The 19297-nt window shown below is 42.3% G+C and overlaps 1 protein-coding gene across 1 annotated transcript in view; it reads right to left on the reverse strand.

Annotated features, from left to right (window-relative positions):
* Positions 1-19297, reverse strand: part of LOC136665621 (scavenger receptor cysteine-rich type 1 protein M160) — a 37263-nt gene extending 17966 nt beyond the window's left edge. The window contains exons 1-4 of the mRNA XM_066643268.1: positions 19276-19297; positions 18156-18479; positions 16362-16568; positions 15100-15303 (exon numbers count right to left, since the gene is read on the reverse strand). Of these exons, the coding sequence (XP_066499365.1) occupies positions 15100-15303; positions 16362-16568; positions 18156-18479; positions 19276-19297 (757 nt within the window). The remainder of the gene's footprint in view (positions 1-15099; positions 15304-16361; positions 16569-18155; positions 18480-19275) is intronic.

The raw sequence follows: 19297 nt of genomic DNA on the forward strand, positions 1-19297 counted from the left end.
ACTAACTCCAGTGGACAATTTACACACTCACCCAGTCACTCACAAACTAACTCCAGTGGACAATGTACACACTCACCCAGTCACTCACACACTAACTCCAGTGGACAATTTACACTCTCACACACTAACTTCAGTGGACAATTTATACACTCATCCAGTCACTCACACACTAACTCTAGTTTAAAATTTACACACACACACAGTCACTCACACACTAACTCCAGTGGACAATTTACACACTCACCCAGTCACTCACACACTAACTCTAGTTTAAAATGTACACACTCGCCCAGTCACTCACACACTAACTCCAGTGGACAATGTACACACTCACCCAGTAACTCACACACTAACTCCAGTGGACAATTTACACTCTCACACACTATATCCAGTGGACAATTTATACACTCATCCAGTCACTCACACATTAACTCTAGTTTAAAATTTACACACACACCCAGTCACTCACACACTAACTCCAGTGGACAATTTACACACTCACCCAGTCACTCACACACTAACTCTAGTTTAAAATGTACACACTCACCCAGTCACTCACACACTAACTCCAGTGGACAATGTACACACTCACCCAGTCACTCACACACTAACTCCAGTGGACAATTTACACACTCACCCAGTCACTCACACACTAACTCCAGTGGACAATGTACACACTCACCCAGTCACTCACACACTAACTCCAGTGGACAATTTACACACTCACCCAGTCACTCACACACTAACTCCAGTGGACAATGTACACACTCACCCAGTCACTCACACACTAACTCCAGTGGACAATTTACACACTCACCAAGTCACTCACACACTAACTCCAGTGGACAATTTACACACTCACCCAGTCACTCACACACTAACTCCAGTGGACAATTTACACACTCACCCAGTCACTCAAACACTAACTCCAGTGGACAATTTACACACTCACCCAGTCACTCACACACTAACTCCAGTGGACAATGTACACACTCACCCAGTCACTCACACACTAACTCCAGTGGACAATTTACACACTCACCCAGTCACTCACACACTAACTCCAGTGGACAATGTACACACTCACCCAGTCACTCACACACTAACTCCAGTGGACAATTTACACACTCACCCAGTCACTCACACACTAACTCCAGTGGACAATGTACACACTCACCAAGTCACTCACACACTAACTCCAGTGGACAATGTACACACTCACCCAGTCACTCACACACTAACTCCAGTGGACAATTTACACACTCACCCAGTCACTCAAACACTAACTCTAGTTTAAAATGTACACACTCGCCCAGTCACTCACACACTAACTCCAGTGGACAATGTACACACTCACCCAGTAACTCACACACTAACTCCAGTGGACAATTTACACTCTCACACACTATCTCCAGTGGACAATTTATACACTCATCCAGTCACTCACACATTAACTCTAGTTTAAAATTTACACACACACCCAGTCACTCACACACTAACTCCAGTGGACAATTTACACACTCACCCAGTCACTCACACACTAACTCTAGTTTAAAATGTACACACTCACCCAGTCACTCACACACTAACTCCAGTGGACAATGTACACACTCACCCAGTCACTCACACACTAACTCCAGTGGACAATTTACACACTCACCCAGTCACTCACACACTAACTCCAGTGGACAATGTACACACTCACCCAGTCACTCACACACTAACTCCAGTGGACAATTTACACACTCACCAAGTCACTCACACACTAACTCCAGTGGACAATTTACACACTCACCCAGTCACTCACACACTAACTCCAGTGGACAATTTACACACTCACCCAGTCACTCAAACACTAACTCCAGTGGACAATTTACACACTCACCCAGTCACTCACACACTAACTCCAGTGGACAATGTACACACTCACCCAGTCACTCACACACTAACTCCAGTGGACAATTTACACACTCACCCAGTCACTCACACACTAACTCCAGTGGACAATGTACACACTCACCCAGTCACTCACACACTAACTCCAGTGGACAATTTACACACTCACCCAGTCACTCACACACTAACTCCAGTGGACAATGTACACACTCACCAAGTCACTCACACACTAACTCCAGTGGACAATGTACACACTCACCCAGTCACTCACACACTAACTCCAGTGGACAATTTACACACTCACCCAGTCACTCAAACACTAACTCCAGTGGACAATGTACACACTCACCCACTCACTCACACACTAACTCCAGTGGACAATTTACACACTCACCCAGTCACTCACACACTAACTCCAGTGGATAATTTACACACTCACCCAGTCACTCACACACTAACTCCAGTGGACAATTTACACACTCACCCAGTCACTCACACACTAACTCCAGTGGACAATGTACACACTCACCCAGTCACTCACACACTAACTCTAGTTTACAATTTACACACTCACCCCACTCACTCACACACTAACTCTAGTTTAAAATGTACACACTCACCCAGTCACTCACACACTAACTGTAGTTTACAAAATACACACTCACCCAGTCACTCACACACTAACTCCAGTGGACAATGTACACACTCACCCAGTCACTCACACACTAACTCTAGTTTACAATTTACACACTCACCCAGTCACTCACACACTAACTCTAGTTTAAAATGTACACACTCACCCAGTCACTCACACACTAACCCTAGTTTAAAATGTACACACTCACCCAGTCACTCACACACTAACTCTAGTTTAAAATTTACACACTCACCCAGTCACTCACACACTAACTCCAGTGGACAATTTACACACTCACCCAGTCACTCACAAACTAACTCCAGTGGACAATGTACACACTCACCCAGTCACTCACACACTAACTCCAGTGGACAATTTAAACTCTCACACACTAACTTCAGTGGACAATTTATACACTCATCCAGTCACTCACACACTAACTCTAGTTTAAAATTTACACACACACACAGTCACTCACACACTAACTCCAGTGGAAAATTTACACACTCACCCAGTCACTCACACACTAACTCTAGTTTAAAATGTACACACTCGCCCAGTCACTCACACACTAACTCCAGTGGACAATGTACACACTCACCCAGTAACTCACACACTAACTCCAGTGGACAATTTACACTCTCACACACTATCTCCAGTGGACAATTTATACACTCATCCAGTCACTCACACATTAACTCTAGTTTAAAATTTACACACACACCCAGTCACTCACACACTAACTCCAGTGGACAATTTACACACTCACCCAGTCACTCACACACTAACTCTAGTTTAAAATGTACACACTCACCCAGTCACTCACACACTAACTCCAGTGGACAATGTACACACTCACCCAGTCACTCACACACTAACTCCAGTGGACAATTTACACACTCACCCAGTCACTCACACACTAACTCCAGTGGACAATGTACACACTCACCCAGTCACTCACACACTAACTCCAGTGGACAATTTACACACTCACCCAGTCACTCACACACTAACTCCAGTGGACAATGTACACACTCACCCAGTCACTCACACACTAACTCCAGTGGACAATTTACACACTCACCAAGTCACTCACACACTAACTCCAGTGGACAATTTACACACTCACCCAGTCACTCACACACTAACTCCAGTGGACAATTTACACACTCACCCAGTTACTCAAACACTAACTCCAGTGGACAATTTACACACTCACCCAGTCACTCACACACTAACTCCAGTGGACAATGTACACAATCACCCAGTCACTCACACACTAACTCCAGTGGACAATTTACACACTCACCCAGTCACTCACACACTAACTCCAGTGGACAATGTACACACTCACCCAGTCACTCACACACTAACTCCAGTGGACAATTTACACACTCACCCAGTCACTCACACACTAACTCCAGTGGACAATGTACACACTCACCAAGTCACTCACACACTAACTCCAGTGGACAATGTACACACTCACCCAGTCACTCACACACTAACTCCAGTGGACAATTTACACACTCACCCAGTCACTCAAACACTAACTCTAGTTTAAAATGTACACACTCGCCCAGTCACTCACACACTAACTCCAGTGGACAATGTACACACTCACCCAGTAACTCACACACTAACTCCAGTGGACAATTTACACTCTCACACACTATCTCCAGTGGACAATTTATACACTCATCCAGTCACTCACACATTAACTCTAGTTTAAAATTTACACACACACCCAGTCACTCACACACTAACTCCAGTGGACAATTTACACACTCACCCAGTCACTCAAACACTAACTCTAGTTTAAAATGTACACACTCACCCAGTCACTCACACACTAACTCCAGTGGACAATGTACACACTCACCCAGTCACTCACACACTAACTCCAGTGGACAATGTACACACTCACCCAGTCACTCACACACTAACTCCAGTGGACAATTTACACACTCACCCAGTCACTCACACACTAACTCCAGTGGACAATGTACACACTCACCCAGTCACTCACACACTAACTCCAGTGGACAATTTACACACTCACCCAGTCACTCACACACTAACTCCAGTGGACAATGTACACACTCACCCAGTCACTCACACACTAACTCCAGTGGACAATTTACACACTCACCAAGTCACTCACACACTAACTCCAGTGGACAATTTACACACTCACCCAGTCACTCACACACTAACTCCAGTGGACAATTTACACACTCACCCAGTCACTCAAACACTAACTCCAGTGGACAATTTACACACTCACCCAGTCACTCACACACTAACTCCAGTGGACAATGTACACACTCACCCAGTCACTCACACACTAACTCCAGTGGACAATTTACACACTCACCCAGTCACTCACACACTAACTCCAGTGGACAATTTACACACTCACCCAGTCACTCACACACTAACTCCAGTGGACAATGTACACACTCACCAAGTCACTCACACACTAACTCCAGTGGACAATGTACACACTCACCCAGTCACTCACACACTAACTCCAGTGGACAATTTACACACTCACCCAGTCACTCAAACACTAACTCTAGTTTAAAATGTACACACTCGCCCAGTCACTCACACACTAACTCCAGTGGACAATGTACACACTCACCCAGTAACTCACACACTAACTCCAGTGGACAATTTACACTCTCACACACTATCTCCAGTGGACAATTTATACACTCATCCAGTCACTCACACATTAACTCTAGTTTAAAATTTACACACACACCCAGTCACTCACACACTAACTCCAGTGGACAATTTACACACTCACCCAGTCACTCACACACTAACTCTAGTTTAAAATGTACACACTCACCCAGTCACTCACACACTAACTCCAGTGGACAATGTACACACTCACCCACTCACTCACACACTAACTCCAGTGGACAATTTACACACTCACCCAGTCACTCACACACTAACTCCATTGGATAATTTACACACTCACCCAGTCACTCACACACTAACTCCAGTGGACAATGTACACACTCACCCAGTCACTCACACACTAACTCCAGTGGACAATTTACACACTCACCCATTCACTCAAACACTAACTCCAGTGGACAATGTACACACTCACCCACTCACTCACACACTAACTCCAGTGGACAATTTACACACTCACCCAGTCACTCACACACTAACTCCAGTGGATAATTTACACACTCACCCAGTCACTCACACACTAACTCCAGTGGACAATTTACACACTCACCCAGTCACTCACACACTAATTCCAGTGGACAATTTACACACTCACCCAGTCACTCACAAACTAACTCCAGTGGACAATTTACACACTCACCCAGTCACTCACACACTAAATCTAGTTTAAAATGTACACACTCACCCAGTCACTCACACACTAACTCTAGTTTAAAATGTACACACTCACCCAGTCACTCACACACTAACTCTAGTTTAAAATTTACACACTCACCCAGTCACTCATACACTAACTGTAGTTTACAAATGACACACTAACCCAGTCACTCCCACACTATCTGCAGTGGACAATTTACACACTCACCCAGTCACTCACACACTAACTCTAGTTTAAAATGTACACACTCACCCAGTCACTCACTCACTAACTCCAGTGGACAATTTATACACTCACCCAGTCACTCACACACTAACTCCAGTGGACAATTTACACACTCACCCAGTCACTCACACACTAACTCCAGTGGACAATTTACACACTCACCCAGTCACTCAAACACTAACTCCAGTGGACAATTTACACACTCACCCAGTCACTCACACACTAACTCCAGTGGACAATTTACACACTCACCCAGTCACTCACACACTAACTCTAGTTTAAAATGTACACACTCACCCAGTCACTCACACACTAACTGTAGTTTACAAATTACACACTCACCCACTCACTCACACACTATCTCAAGTGGACAATTTACACACTCACCCAGTCACTCACACACTAACTCTAGTTTAAAATGTACACACTCACCCAGTCACTCACACACTAACTCTAGTTTAAAATGTACACACTCACCCAGTCACTCACACACTAACTCCAGTGGACAATTTATACACTCACCCAGCCACTCACACACTAACTTCAGTGGACAATTTACACACTCACCCAGTCACTCACACACTAACTCTAGTTTAAATTTTACACACTCACCCAGTCACTCACACACTAACTCCAGTGGACAATTTACACACTCACCCAGTCACTCACACACTAACTCTAGTTTAAAATGTACACACTCACCCAGTCACTCACACACTAACTCTAGTTTACAAATTACACACTCACCCAGTCACTCACACACTAACTCAAGTGGACAATTTACACACTCACCCACTCACTCACACACTAACTCCAGTGGACAATGTACACACTCACCCAGTCACTCACACACTAACTCCAGTGGACAATTTACACACTCACCCAGTCACTCACACACTAACTCCAGTGGACAATGTACACACTCACCAAGTCACTCACACACTAACTCCAGTGGACAATGTACACACTCACCCAGTCACTCACACACTAACTCCAGTGGACAATTAACACACTCACCCAGTCACTCAAACACTAACTCCAGTGGACAATGTACACACTCACCCACTCACTCACACACTAACTCCAGTGGACAATTTACACACTCACCCAGTCACTCACACACTAACTGCAGTGGATAATTTACACACTCACCCAGTCACTCACACACTAACTCTAGTTTAAAATGTACACACTCACCCAGTCACTCACACACTAACTCTAGTTTAAAATGTACACACTCACCCAGTCACTCACACACTAACTCCAGTGGACAATTTATACACTCACCCAGCCACTCACACACTAACTTCAGTGGACAATTTACACACTCACCCAGTCACTCACACACTAACTCTAGTTTAAATTTTACACACTCACCCAGTCACTCACACACTAACTCCAGTGGACAATTTACACACTCACCCAGTCACTCACACACTAACTCTAGTTTAAAATGTACACACTCACCCAGTCACTCACACACTAACTCTAGTTTACAAATTACACACTCACCCAGTCACTCACACACTAACTCAAGTGGACAATTTACACACTCACCCACTCACTCACACACTAACTCCAGTGGACAATGTACACACTCACCCAGTCACTCACACACTAACTCCAGTGGACAATTTACACACTCACCCAGTCACTCACACACTAACTCCAGTGGACAATTTACACACTCACCCAGTCACTCACACACTAACTCCAGTGGACAATGTACACACTCACCAAGTCACTCACACACTAACTCCAGTGGACAATGTACACACTCACCCAGTAACTCACACACTAACTCCAGTGGACAATTTACACTCTCACACACTATCTCCAGTGGACAATTTATACACTCATCCAGTCACTCACACATTAACTCTAGTTTAAAATTTACACACACACCCAGTCACTCACACACTAACTCCAGTGGACAATTTACACACTCACCCAGTCACTCACACACTAACTCTAGTTTAAAATGTACACACTCACCCAGTCACTCACACACTAACTCCAGTGGACAATGTACACACTCACCCAGTCACTCACACACTAACTCCAGTGGACAATTTACACACTCACCCAGTCACTCACACACTAACTCCAGTGGACAATGTACACACTCACCCAGTCACTCACACACTAACTCCAGTGGACAATTTACACACTCACCAAGTCACTCACACACTAACTCCAGTGGACAATTTACACACTCACCCAGTCACTCACACACTAACTCCAGTGGACAATTTACACACTCACCCAGTCACTCAAACACTAACTCCAGTGGACAATTTACACACTCACCCAGTCACTCACACACTAACTCCAGTGGACAATGTACACACTCACCCAGTCACTCACACACTAACTCCAGTGGACAATTTACACACTCACCCAGTCACTCACACACTAACTCCAGTGGACAATGTACACACTCACCCAGTCACTCACACACTAACTCCAGTGGACAATTTACACACTCACCCAGTCACTCACACACTAACTCCAGTGGACAATGTACACACTCACCAAGTCACTCACACACTAACTCCAGTGGACAATGTACACACTCACCCAGTCACTCACACACTAACTCCAGTGGACAATTTACACACTCACCCAGTCACTCAAACACTAACTCCAGTGGACAATGTACACACTCACCCACTCACTCACACACTAACTCCAGTGGACAATTTACACACTCACCCAGTCACTCACACACTAACTCCAGTGGATAATTTACACACTCACCCAGTCACTCACACACTAACTCCAGTGGACAATTTACACACTCACCCAGTCACTCACACACTAATTCCAGTGGACAATTTACACACTCACCCAGTCACTCACAAACTAACTCCAGTGGACAATTTACACACTCACCCAGTCACTCACACACTAACTCTAGTTTAAAATGTACACACTCACCCAGTCACTCACACACTAACTCCAGTTGACAATTTACACACTCACCCAGTCACTCACACACTAAATCTAGTTTAAAATGTACACACTCACCCAGTCACTCACACACTAACTCTAGTTTAAAATGTACACACTCACCCAGTCACTCACACACTAACTCTAGTTTAAAATTTACACACTCACCCAGTCACTCACACACTAACTGTAGTTTACAAATGACACACTAACCCAGTCACTCCCACACTATCTGCAGTGGACAATTTACACACTCACCCAGTCACTCACACACTAACTCTAGTTTAAAATGTACACACTCACCCAGTCACTCACACACTAACTGTAGTTTACAAATGACACACTAACCCAGTCACTCCCACACTATCTGCAGTGGACAATTTACACACTCACTCAGTCACTCACTCACTAACTCCAGTGGACAATTTATACACTCACCCAGTCACTCACACACTAACTCCAGTGGACAATTTACACACTCACCCAGTCACTCACACACTAACTCCAGTGGACAATTTACACACTCACCCAGTCACTCAAACACTAACTCCAGTGGACAATTTACACACTCACCCAGTCACTCACACACTAACTCCAGTGGACAATTTACACACTCACCCAGTCACTCACACACTAACTCTAGTTTAAAATGTACACACTCACCCAGTCACTCACACACTAACTGTAGTTTACAAATTACACACTCACCCACTCACTCACACACTATCTCAAGTGGACAATTTACACACTCACCCAGTCACTCACACACTAACTCTAGTTTAAAATGTACACACTCACCCAGTCACTCACACACTAACTCTAGTTTAAAATGTACACACTCACCCAGTCACTCACACACTAACTCTAGTTTAAAATGTACACACTCACCCAGTCACTCACACACTAACTCCAGTGGACAATTTATACACTCACCCAGCCACTCACACACTAACTTCAGTGGACAATTTACACACTCACCCAGTCACTCACACACTAACTCTAGTTTAAATTTTACACACTCACCCAGTCACTCACACACTAACTCCAGTGGACAATTTACACACTCACCCAGTCACTCACACACTAACTCTAGTTTAAAATGTACACACTCACCCAGTCACTCACACACTAACTCTAGTTTACAAATTACACACTCACCCAGTCACTCACACACTAACTCAAGTGGACAATTTACACACTCACCCACTCACTCACACACTAACTCCAGTGGACAATGTACACACTCACCCAGTCACTCACACACTAACTCCAGTGGACAATTTACACACTCACCCAGTCACTCACACACTAACTCCAGTGGACAATGTACACACTCACCAAGTCACTCACACACTAACTCCAGTGGACAATGTACACACTCACCCAGTCACTCACACACTAACTCCAGTGGACAATTAACACACTCACCCAGTCACTCAAACACTAACTCCAGTGGACAATGTACACACTCACCCACTCACTCACACACTAACTCCAGTGGACAATTTACACACTCACCCAGTCACTCACACACTAACTGCAGTGGATAATTTACACACTCACCCAGTCACTCACACACTAACTCTAGTTTAAAATGTACACACTCACCCAGTCACTCACACACTAACTCTAGTTTAAAATGTACACACTCACCCAGTCACTCACACACTAACTCCAGTGGACAATTTATACACTCACCCAGCCACTCACACACTAACTTCAGTGGACAATTTACACACTCACCCAGTCACTCACACACTAACTCTAGTTTAAATTTTACACACTCACCCAGTCACTCACACACTAACTCCAGTGGACAATTTACACACTCACCCAGTCACTCACACACTAACTCTAGTTTAAAATGTACACACTCACCCAGTCACTCACACACTAACTCTAGTTTACAAATTACACACTCACCCAGTCACTCACACACTAACTCAAGTGGACAATTTACACACTCACCCACTCACTCACACACTAACTCCAGTGGACAATGTACACACTCACCCAGTCACTCACACACTAACTCCAGTGGACAATTTACACACTCACCCAGTCACTCACACACTAACTCCAGTGGACAATGTACACACTCACCAAGTCACTCACACACTAACTCCAGTGGACAATGTACACACTCACCCAGTCACTCACACACTAACTCCAGTGGACAATTTACACACTCACCCAGTCACTCAAACACTAACTCCAGTGGACAATGTACACACTCACCCACTCACTCACACACTAACTCCAGTGGACAATTTACACACTCACCCAGTCACTCACACACTAACTGCAGTGGATAATTTACACACTCACCCAGTCACTCACACACTAACTCCAGTGGACAATTTACACACTCACCCAGTCACTCACACACTAATTCCAGTGAACAATTTACACACTCACCCAGTCACTCACAAACTAACTCCAGTGGACAATTTACACACTCACCCAGTCACTCACACACTAACTCTAGTTTAAAATGTACACACTAACCCAGTCACTCACACACTAACTCTAGTTTACAAATTACACACTCACCCAGCCACTCACACACTATCTTCAGTGGACAATTTACACACTCACCCAGTCACTCACACACTAACTCCAGTGGACAATTTACACACTCACCCACTTCACTCACACACTAACTCTAGTTTAAAATGTACACACTCACCCAGTCACTCACACACTAACTCCAGTTTACAATTTACACACTCACCCAGTCACTCACACACTAACTCTAGTTTAAAATGTACACACTCACCCAGTCACTCACACACTAACTGTAGTTTACAAATTACACACTCACCCACTCACTCACACACTATCTCAAGTGGACAATTTACACACTCACCCAGTCACTCACACACTAACTCTAGTTTAAAATGTACACACTCACCCAGTCACTCACACACTAACTCTAGTTTAAAATGTACACACTCACCCAGTCACTCACACACTAACTCCAGTGGACAATTTACACACTCACCCAGCCACTCACACACTAACTTCAGTGGACAATTTACACACTCACCCAGTCACTCACACACTAACTCTAGTTTAAATTTTACACACTCACCCAGTCACTCACACACTAACTCCAGTGGACAATTTACACACTCACCCAGTCACTCACACACTAACTCTAGTTTAAAATGTACACACTCACCCAGTCACTCACACACTAACTCTAGTTTACAAATTACACACTCACCCAGTCACTCACACACTAACTCAAGTGGACAATTTACACACTCACCCACTCACTCACACACTAACTCTAGTTTAAAATGTACACACTCACCCAGTCACTCACACACTAACTCTAGTTTAAAATGTACACACTCACTCAGTCACTCACACACTAACTTCAGTAGACAATTTACACACTCACCCAGCCACTCACACACTAACTCTAGTTTAAAATTTACACACTCACCCAGTCACTCACACACTAACTCCAGTGGACAATTTACACACTCACCCAGTCACTCACACACTATCTCCAGTGGACAATTTACACACTCACCCAGTCACTCACACACTAACTCTAGTTTAAAATGTACACACTCACCCAGTCACTCACACACTAACTCCAGTTTACAATTTACACACTCACCCCACTCACTCACACACTAACTCTAGTTTAAAATGTACACACTCACCCAGTCACTCACACACTAACTCCAGTGGACAATTTACACACTCACCCAGTCACTCACACACTAACTCTAGTTTAAAATGTACACACTCACCCAGTCACTCACACACTAACTCTAGTTTAAAATGTACACACTCACTCAGTCACTCACACACTAACTTCAGTGGACAATTTACACACTCACCCAGTCACTCACACACTAACTCTAGTTTAAAATTTACACACTCACCCAGTCACTCACACACTAACTCTAGTTTAAAATGTACACACTCACTCAGTCACTCACACACTATCTCCAGTGGACAATTTACACACTCACCCAGTCACTCACACACTAACTCTAGTTTAAAATGTACACACTCACCCAGTCACTCACACACTAACTCCAGTTTACAATTTACACACTCACCCCACTCACTCACACACTAACTCTAGTTTAAAATGTACACACTCACCCAGTCACTCACACACTAACTCCAGTGGACAATTTACACACTCACCCAGTCACTTACACACTATCTCCAGTGGACAATTTACACACTCACCCAGTCACTTACACACTATCTCCAGTGGACAATTTACACACTCACCCAGTCACTTATACACTATCTCCAGTGGACAATTTACACACTCACCCAGTCACTTACACACTATCTCCAGTGGACAATTTACACACTCACCCAGCCACTCACACACTAACTCTAGTTTAAAATGTACACACTCACCCAGTCACTCACACACTAACTCTAGTTTAAAATGTACACACTCACCCAGTCACTCACACACTAACTCTAGTTTAAAATTTACACACTCACCCAGTCACTCACACACTAACTCTAGTTTAAAATGTACACACTCACCCAGTCACTCACACACTAACTCTAGTTTAAAATGTACACACTCACCCAGTCACTCACACACTAACTCCAGTTTACAATTTACACACTCACCCCACTCACTCACACACTAACTCTAGTTTAAAATGTACACACTCACCCAGTCACTCACACACTAACTCCAGTGGATAATTTACACACTCACCCAGTCACTTATACACTATCTCCAGTGGACAATTTACACACTCACCCAGTCACTTACACACTATCTCCAGTGGACAATTTACACACTCACCCAGCCACTCACACACTAACTCTAGTTTAAAATTTACACACTCACCCAGTCACTCACACACTAACTCTAGTTTAAAATGTACACACTCACCCAGTCACTCACACACTAACTCTAGTTTAAAATGTACACACTCACCCAGTCACTCACACACTAACTCCAGTTTACAATTTACACACTCACCCAGTCACTCACACACTAACTCTAGTTTAAAATGTACACACTCATCCAGTCACTCACACACTAACTGTAGATTACAAATTACACACTCACCCATTCACTCACACACTAACTCCAGTGGACAGTTTACACAATCCAGTCACCTACACACACATGTGGGACGTTCACACAACAAAATGACCATAAAACTGTGGTTCCCATTTGTCTTCGGCAATGCCCCAGTTGAGTAAATAATACGTTTTTGATCCCCACTCTGACACACATGTACACATATATCTCTAGCTTCCAAACTTATTTAAATTTATTTTAAACTTTGAAATTCATACAAAACTGCAACTTCTTATTGAAGAAAACAAAACAATGTCACAAATCTCTATTTTACAGTGGATTTATTCACTTCTGTAGCTGTCCCCTCCCCTGCCCTGTGTTATACCTCAGCACCCGCCCTAGGGGGCACACCCCTACTTTGGAAACCACTGCCATACGATATCAGTTTACTGACATTTACTTTTTTCAGATTTGAGATTGCAATTAGAAAATTAAATTTAAAAAAAATCCATACACTTAGTTTGTTTTAAATAGATATACTTTTCTATTACACGCAAACTCTATTTAAAAAACATCTAATTTGTTATATCTGGGAGATGTTTGAATGTCTTTTTCAAAACGACATTTGCATTTTGAAGTGGGGCAATAAGAGCATGTGGGCAGTAAGCATCTCTAACAGGCTTTTGTTAATGTTCAGTCTTCCAGGTTCTCTGCACTGACTCTTCACATTAGAATTTTTCTACTGGTTGTTAACTATATTTTCTTAAGCAATAAATGATGAAATGATCTGAATCTTTCAGCATAAAAAACGTCATAGTTGAGTACAGGACTGGATCATAGTGGTGAACCAAGAACATACATACCTTAGCTGTTGGAACAAGAAGTTATTTATTTATTATTATTATTATTATTTTCCTCAGGTCAGCTGATATAAACACTGTGACAAAATCAACAAATAGACCAGAAGATCACATGTACGCTTACCTGTGCATGTGAGGTGAACTTGTGTTTCATTAATTGGTTTAACGCTGGCTGACTCGCCACACCTCATTTTAGCGCATGTGTCATTAGCCACCTCGTGGATGTCTGTATAATTGGACATACGCCACTCTTTTTCATCACTTCTCTTCTCCTGTATTGTCCCCTGACAAACATCGCCTTCATCTGAAAGGCGCAGGTGTTTGTGCTCTGTTGAAGGAGAATGTGATTATAACCAAAGTCCAAGCAGTTATTTCCACTCATAGAAAACCAAGTTCCTCTTTCTCTGAACGAATATAGACTCACAAACTCAACACTAAAAGCCAAAATAACACTTCAGAAACACATTGGCTATCACTGGTAAAACGGATAAAAAAATGCTTTAATATTTTTTAGCATTTGACTTAAATATCACAAATAATCATGTCATTTCAGCATATGTACTGATTTAAAGATAATTCAAAATCCAGCTTTTTCTGGTCTGTAAATTTAGGCCTAGCCCCATGTGCGTAGATATATGTTAAAATGTAGCTTTATTCTATACTTTGGACTCTTGTCCACTCTGGAAACAGACCTTCGGGAAAACTCTGTCCAGGGTGAATATATCACCGCTGTCCAATTAAAAATACGTCTCTCTGTTTTGGTCAGTTTTGAGTTTACAACATCATTTGAACACAGCAGCTGTCCTTCACATCGTGTGAAAATCTAATGATAAATGGACCAATAGAAATGCTGCAAAATGACTTGGAATACAATCTTTTTACATTGACTTCCTTCCAAAGTTAAGAAGGTATTACTTTACTCCTGTAAAGTAAAGATGCATGTTTGCGAGATGCTGACGTGTTTTTAACTGGTCAGCAACGATATACAGAATGGCTTGTAACTTTGAATGTGCAGTTGTCAAAGTAGCACTGATTTTAACATTGCTAACAGGACTCATTACATGTCAACACAGACATATACAGTTACTCTTACGCTACACTGAACAACACAAGCAGGAAAGAAATGTCTAAAGCTATTAAACATTATACCACATTAATATGTGAATCATGTTTATAATACCAGTATTAGTAACTTTAAATTCATATATATTCAAAGTGGAATAAAAATATAAGTATCTTTTAATGACCAAATAATAATAATAATTAAATTAACCATATGTTGTTATTTGGCAGAATTAACACTAGTAGTAAACAAGTAACATTAGTATTAAATGTAAAAAAGACTTGGTTAATGGTCCTTTGGTAAAATTACCATGGTAACCATACCTGAGCAGATGATACTGGCCTCTTCGGTGCAAGTGTTGTGCTTTCCTGTGACCCAGTCCACACACTGCCAGGAGAATTCTTCACGGCCAGTGCAGCTGAGGGGAACAATGTATGAACTTTTCTCTCCAACAAAGGTTCCAGGCTTGAGGATCTTGTGATGTTTTCCACAGTTGAGCTCTTTGCACACCATCTCTGCTTCTTTAAAAGCTGTATGGGGTAAAAGATTCACTTAAAAGTGTGAACCTGTGTAAACACACACTCAGCTGTCACTGGGATGGTACCCTTTACGTCTCTAGTGATATAGCTTCAGTGGAACTTCTCTGAGAAACATATTTGTAGCCAATTCCATTGCAAATTGAAATGCCTCCCTAGATTTACACTGTTTGTGCCTTGGTTGAAAAAAATGTACCTGTACAGTATTTGTTTCTGATTCAGCAGAAAATATAGCATCTATTGAAAATCTTTTTTTTTCCTTTCAATTGCAGAATTACACCTGTTTTCCAAACGTACTGCTGGAAAATGGCACAGGGAACAGTTTATAGTGGTGATGATAGGAAATGGAAATGGAAAACAATTGTCAGACATGAGGCAGCACATCAGGGACTAGAATAACTTTCTCTGTGAGTTTGTTTTTAAAGACGCAACCTTCTTCTGACGCCTGGTTCCTATTGGCTCATAGGGCCATTGACCTGTTCATAAAAGTTGACTAAATGTAATTCTACGTTAAATGTAACGGCCTCTTGATGTACTTGAACTTCTCATAGTTGATTAAAGGAACAGTCTCTCAGCAAGTGTTTAAAATGGCTACTGCCGTTCACATTCAAAACACTAGAAAGTGTAGTCTGGCCCCCTCCGCCTCCTCCCCAGAGGTGAAGCTCACGCAGGTTGCCGGGATGAGTGCAATGAACAAACCCAAATGAGCATGAGGACCTTTAAACCTTTAAAGGTGCCATAATCAACTTTTACACAGAGAAGTAAACATCATTTCATCAAAATGTCGTCCTATTCTAACGGATTTTTAAATTCAAATGTTAATCCAATTAATTTAAATGGACCAGGTTGAGAGGCTAATATTGGCGTCTGGACGCTTCATATTTTAATAATGACTATGCAAAGAGAATTCTCTGGAACAGACCTCTAAAAAGAACACACTCTCTGACAGAGATACCATTATTACCTTAATCTGTTAAAATCATGAGGGAGCCAAGTGCTTACACCGTTTTTACAAGAGTAGAGACATGGTAAACTCACTAAAATTCAAGCTGCAGGCGCTAGCAATGCCGTTCACTGTTCTGAACTGGACAACCCCAGCACATCTATCTGTTTTTCCATCACTGTTCAAAGTCAGCTGTATAGATTCTAAAGAGAGAAGAAAAAAAAAATTCATTGATTACATTTCCATAAATTCAGACTTCGGTGAAAGACTGGCGCTCTGTCCAAGGTGTGCACTTGCCTTGAGCCCTTTGATTGAACTATTTGAATTTCTTGGAAGTGATGTACCTGAGAAACGCATCAGCCCTGTCATGTTATCGTTTTCTCTAAAGGCCAAATTTAACGACTTTAAGGATGTTGACTGCCTTTCACAAGTTTGGAAACACACTTCTTCCCTCATTTGACTTTTGTAATTATGTGCATTGGTTCTATTATCAGTGTAATAACATGGAACAACCAAAATATACAAATATTTTCATGTAATAACAAGGTTATGCCAAATTCTAAAAGATACTGAATGATACTGATTAATGAACCTATAAGACCATGATAACTACAATCTCAGAAAATAGAAAAGCTCACCATTTCCGCAGGTGACAGCTACGTAATTGCCAGTGCAGTCAGTGTGGCCCAACCCAGAGTGTGGGCAGTCCCACAGGTTGCTCTCCGATCCGTTGCATTTCACCTCGTCCAGCCAGAATTTTTTTGGTAGTGGAGGATGATCATAATAGGGCTCTCCATATACCGATTGGGAATGTTTCCCACAGCCCAAAGAACTGCACACCACATCACTGTTTACATTGTTCCATCCATGACGACACACTAGACCCCACTGCTTCTCCTGAAAAATCTCCACACGACCCTGGCACGGGCTGCCAGACCCCCGCAGAGCGATCCGCTTCTGAGCTGATAAAAAGAGAACTCCAAATATTTAAATTCTCACTATATTAGCATTGGTGTGTTACTGTTTCTCACATTTCTGTCACAGGGATCCATAAAAAAGCCCAAAAAATGTAGTCTATTCATTGTATTATTATTATTATTATTATTATTATTATTATTATTATCAATATAATATAAACATATAAGTACATATTTAAAGAATTTGAAAGGCTCCCAAACAATATGATTTCAAATATGGACACACATGACACTTTTTAAACTGCACACCACTATTTTAACCCTTCAGTGCTGCACTGACAGTATATGTGGCACTTTTTTTTCCAATGGGGTGCTTTCTGTGCATTTAACCTTATAAGGTGAATGGAAACTGTGTGTGTGTGTGTGTGTGTGTGTGTGTGTGTGTGTGTGCATGCGTGTAAACTGAGAGGTAAGAGCTGGTTAACCACATTCTGCAGAAGCTACTCTGGGTCTTGTCAGCTCAGAGTTGCTTATCAGAGCAGATTCAGAGATTAGAGCTTGTCCCCGCAGCTCTTTCAGTTAAACCACGGCTCTGCCCTAAACCTGAGCCTGGAAATTAAAAAAAAAATTAAACCCGACTCTGAGGTAATAACGAGTAAATAAGAGAATAACATCGGCACAAACACTTCAAAATTTCATGCTTCAAAAAAAAGTGTTTCTGTGCAAGACACATGGAGATTATTATTATTATTATTATTATTATTATTATTATTATTGTATCCTTTCATGATGGCAGACGTGATGATTTATAGTTTTACAGCAAACACTCACACCAAAGTACTCAGGTTTGCCACATTGTTCAT

Source organism: Hoplias malabaricus, chromosome 14, assembly GCF_029633855.1.
Source record: "Hoplias malabaricus isolate fHopMal1 chromosome 14, fHopMal1.hap1, whole genome shotgun sequence".
Lineage (NCBI taxonomy): Eukaryota > Metazoa > Chordata > Actinopteri > Characiformes > Erythrinidae > Hoplias > Hoplias malabaricus.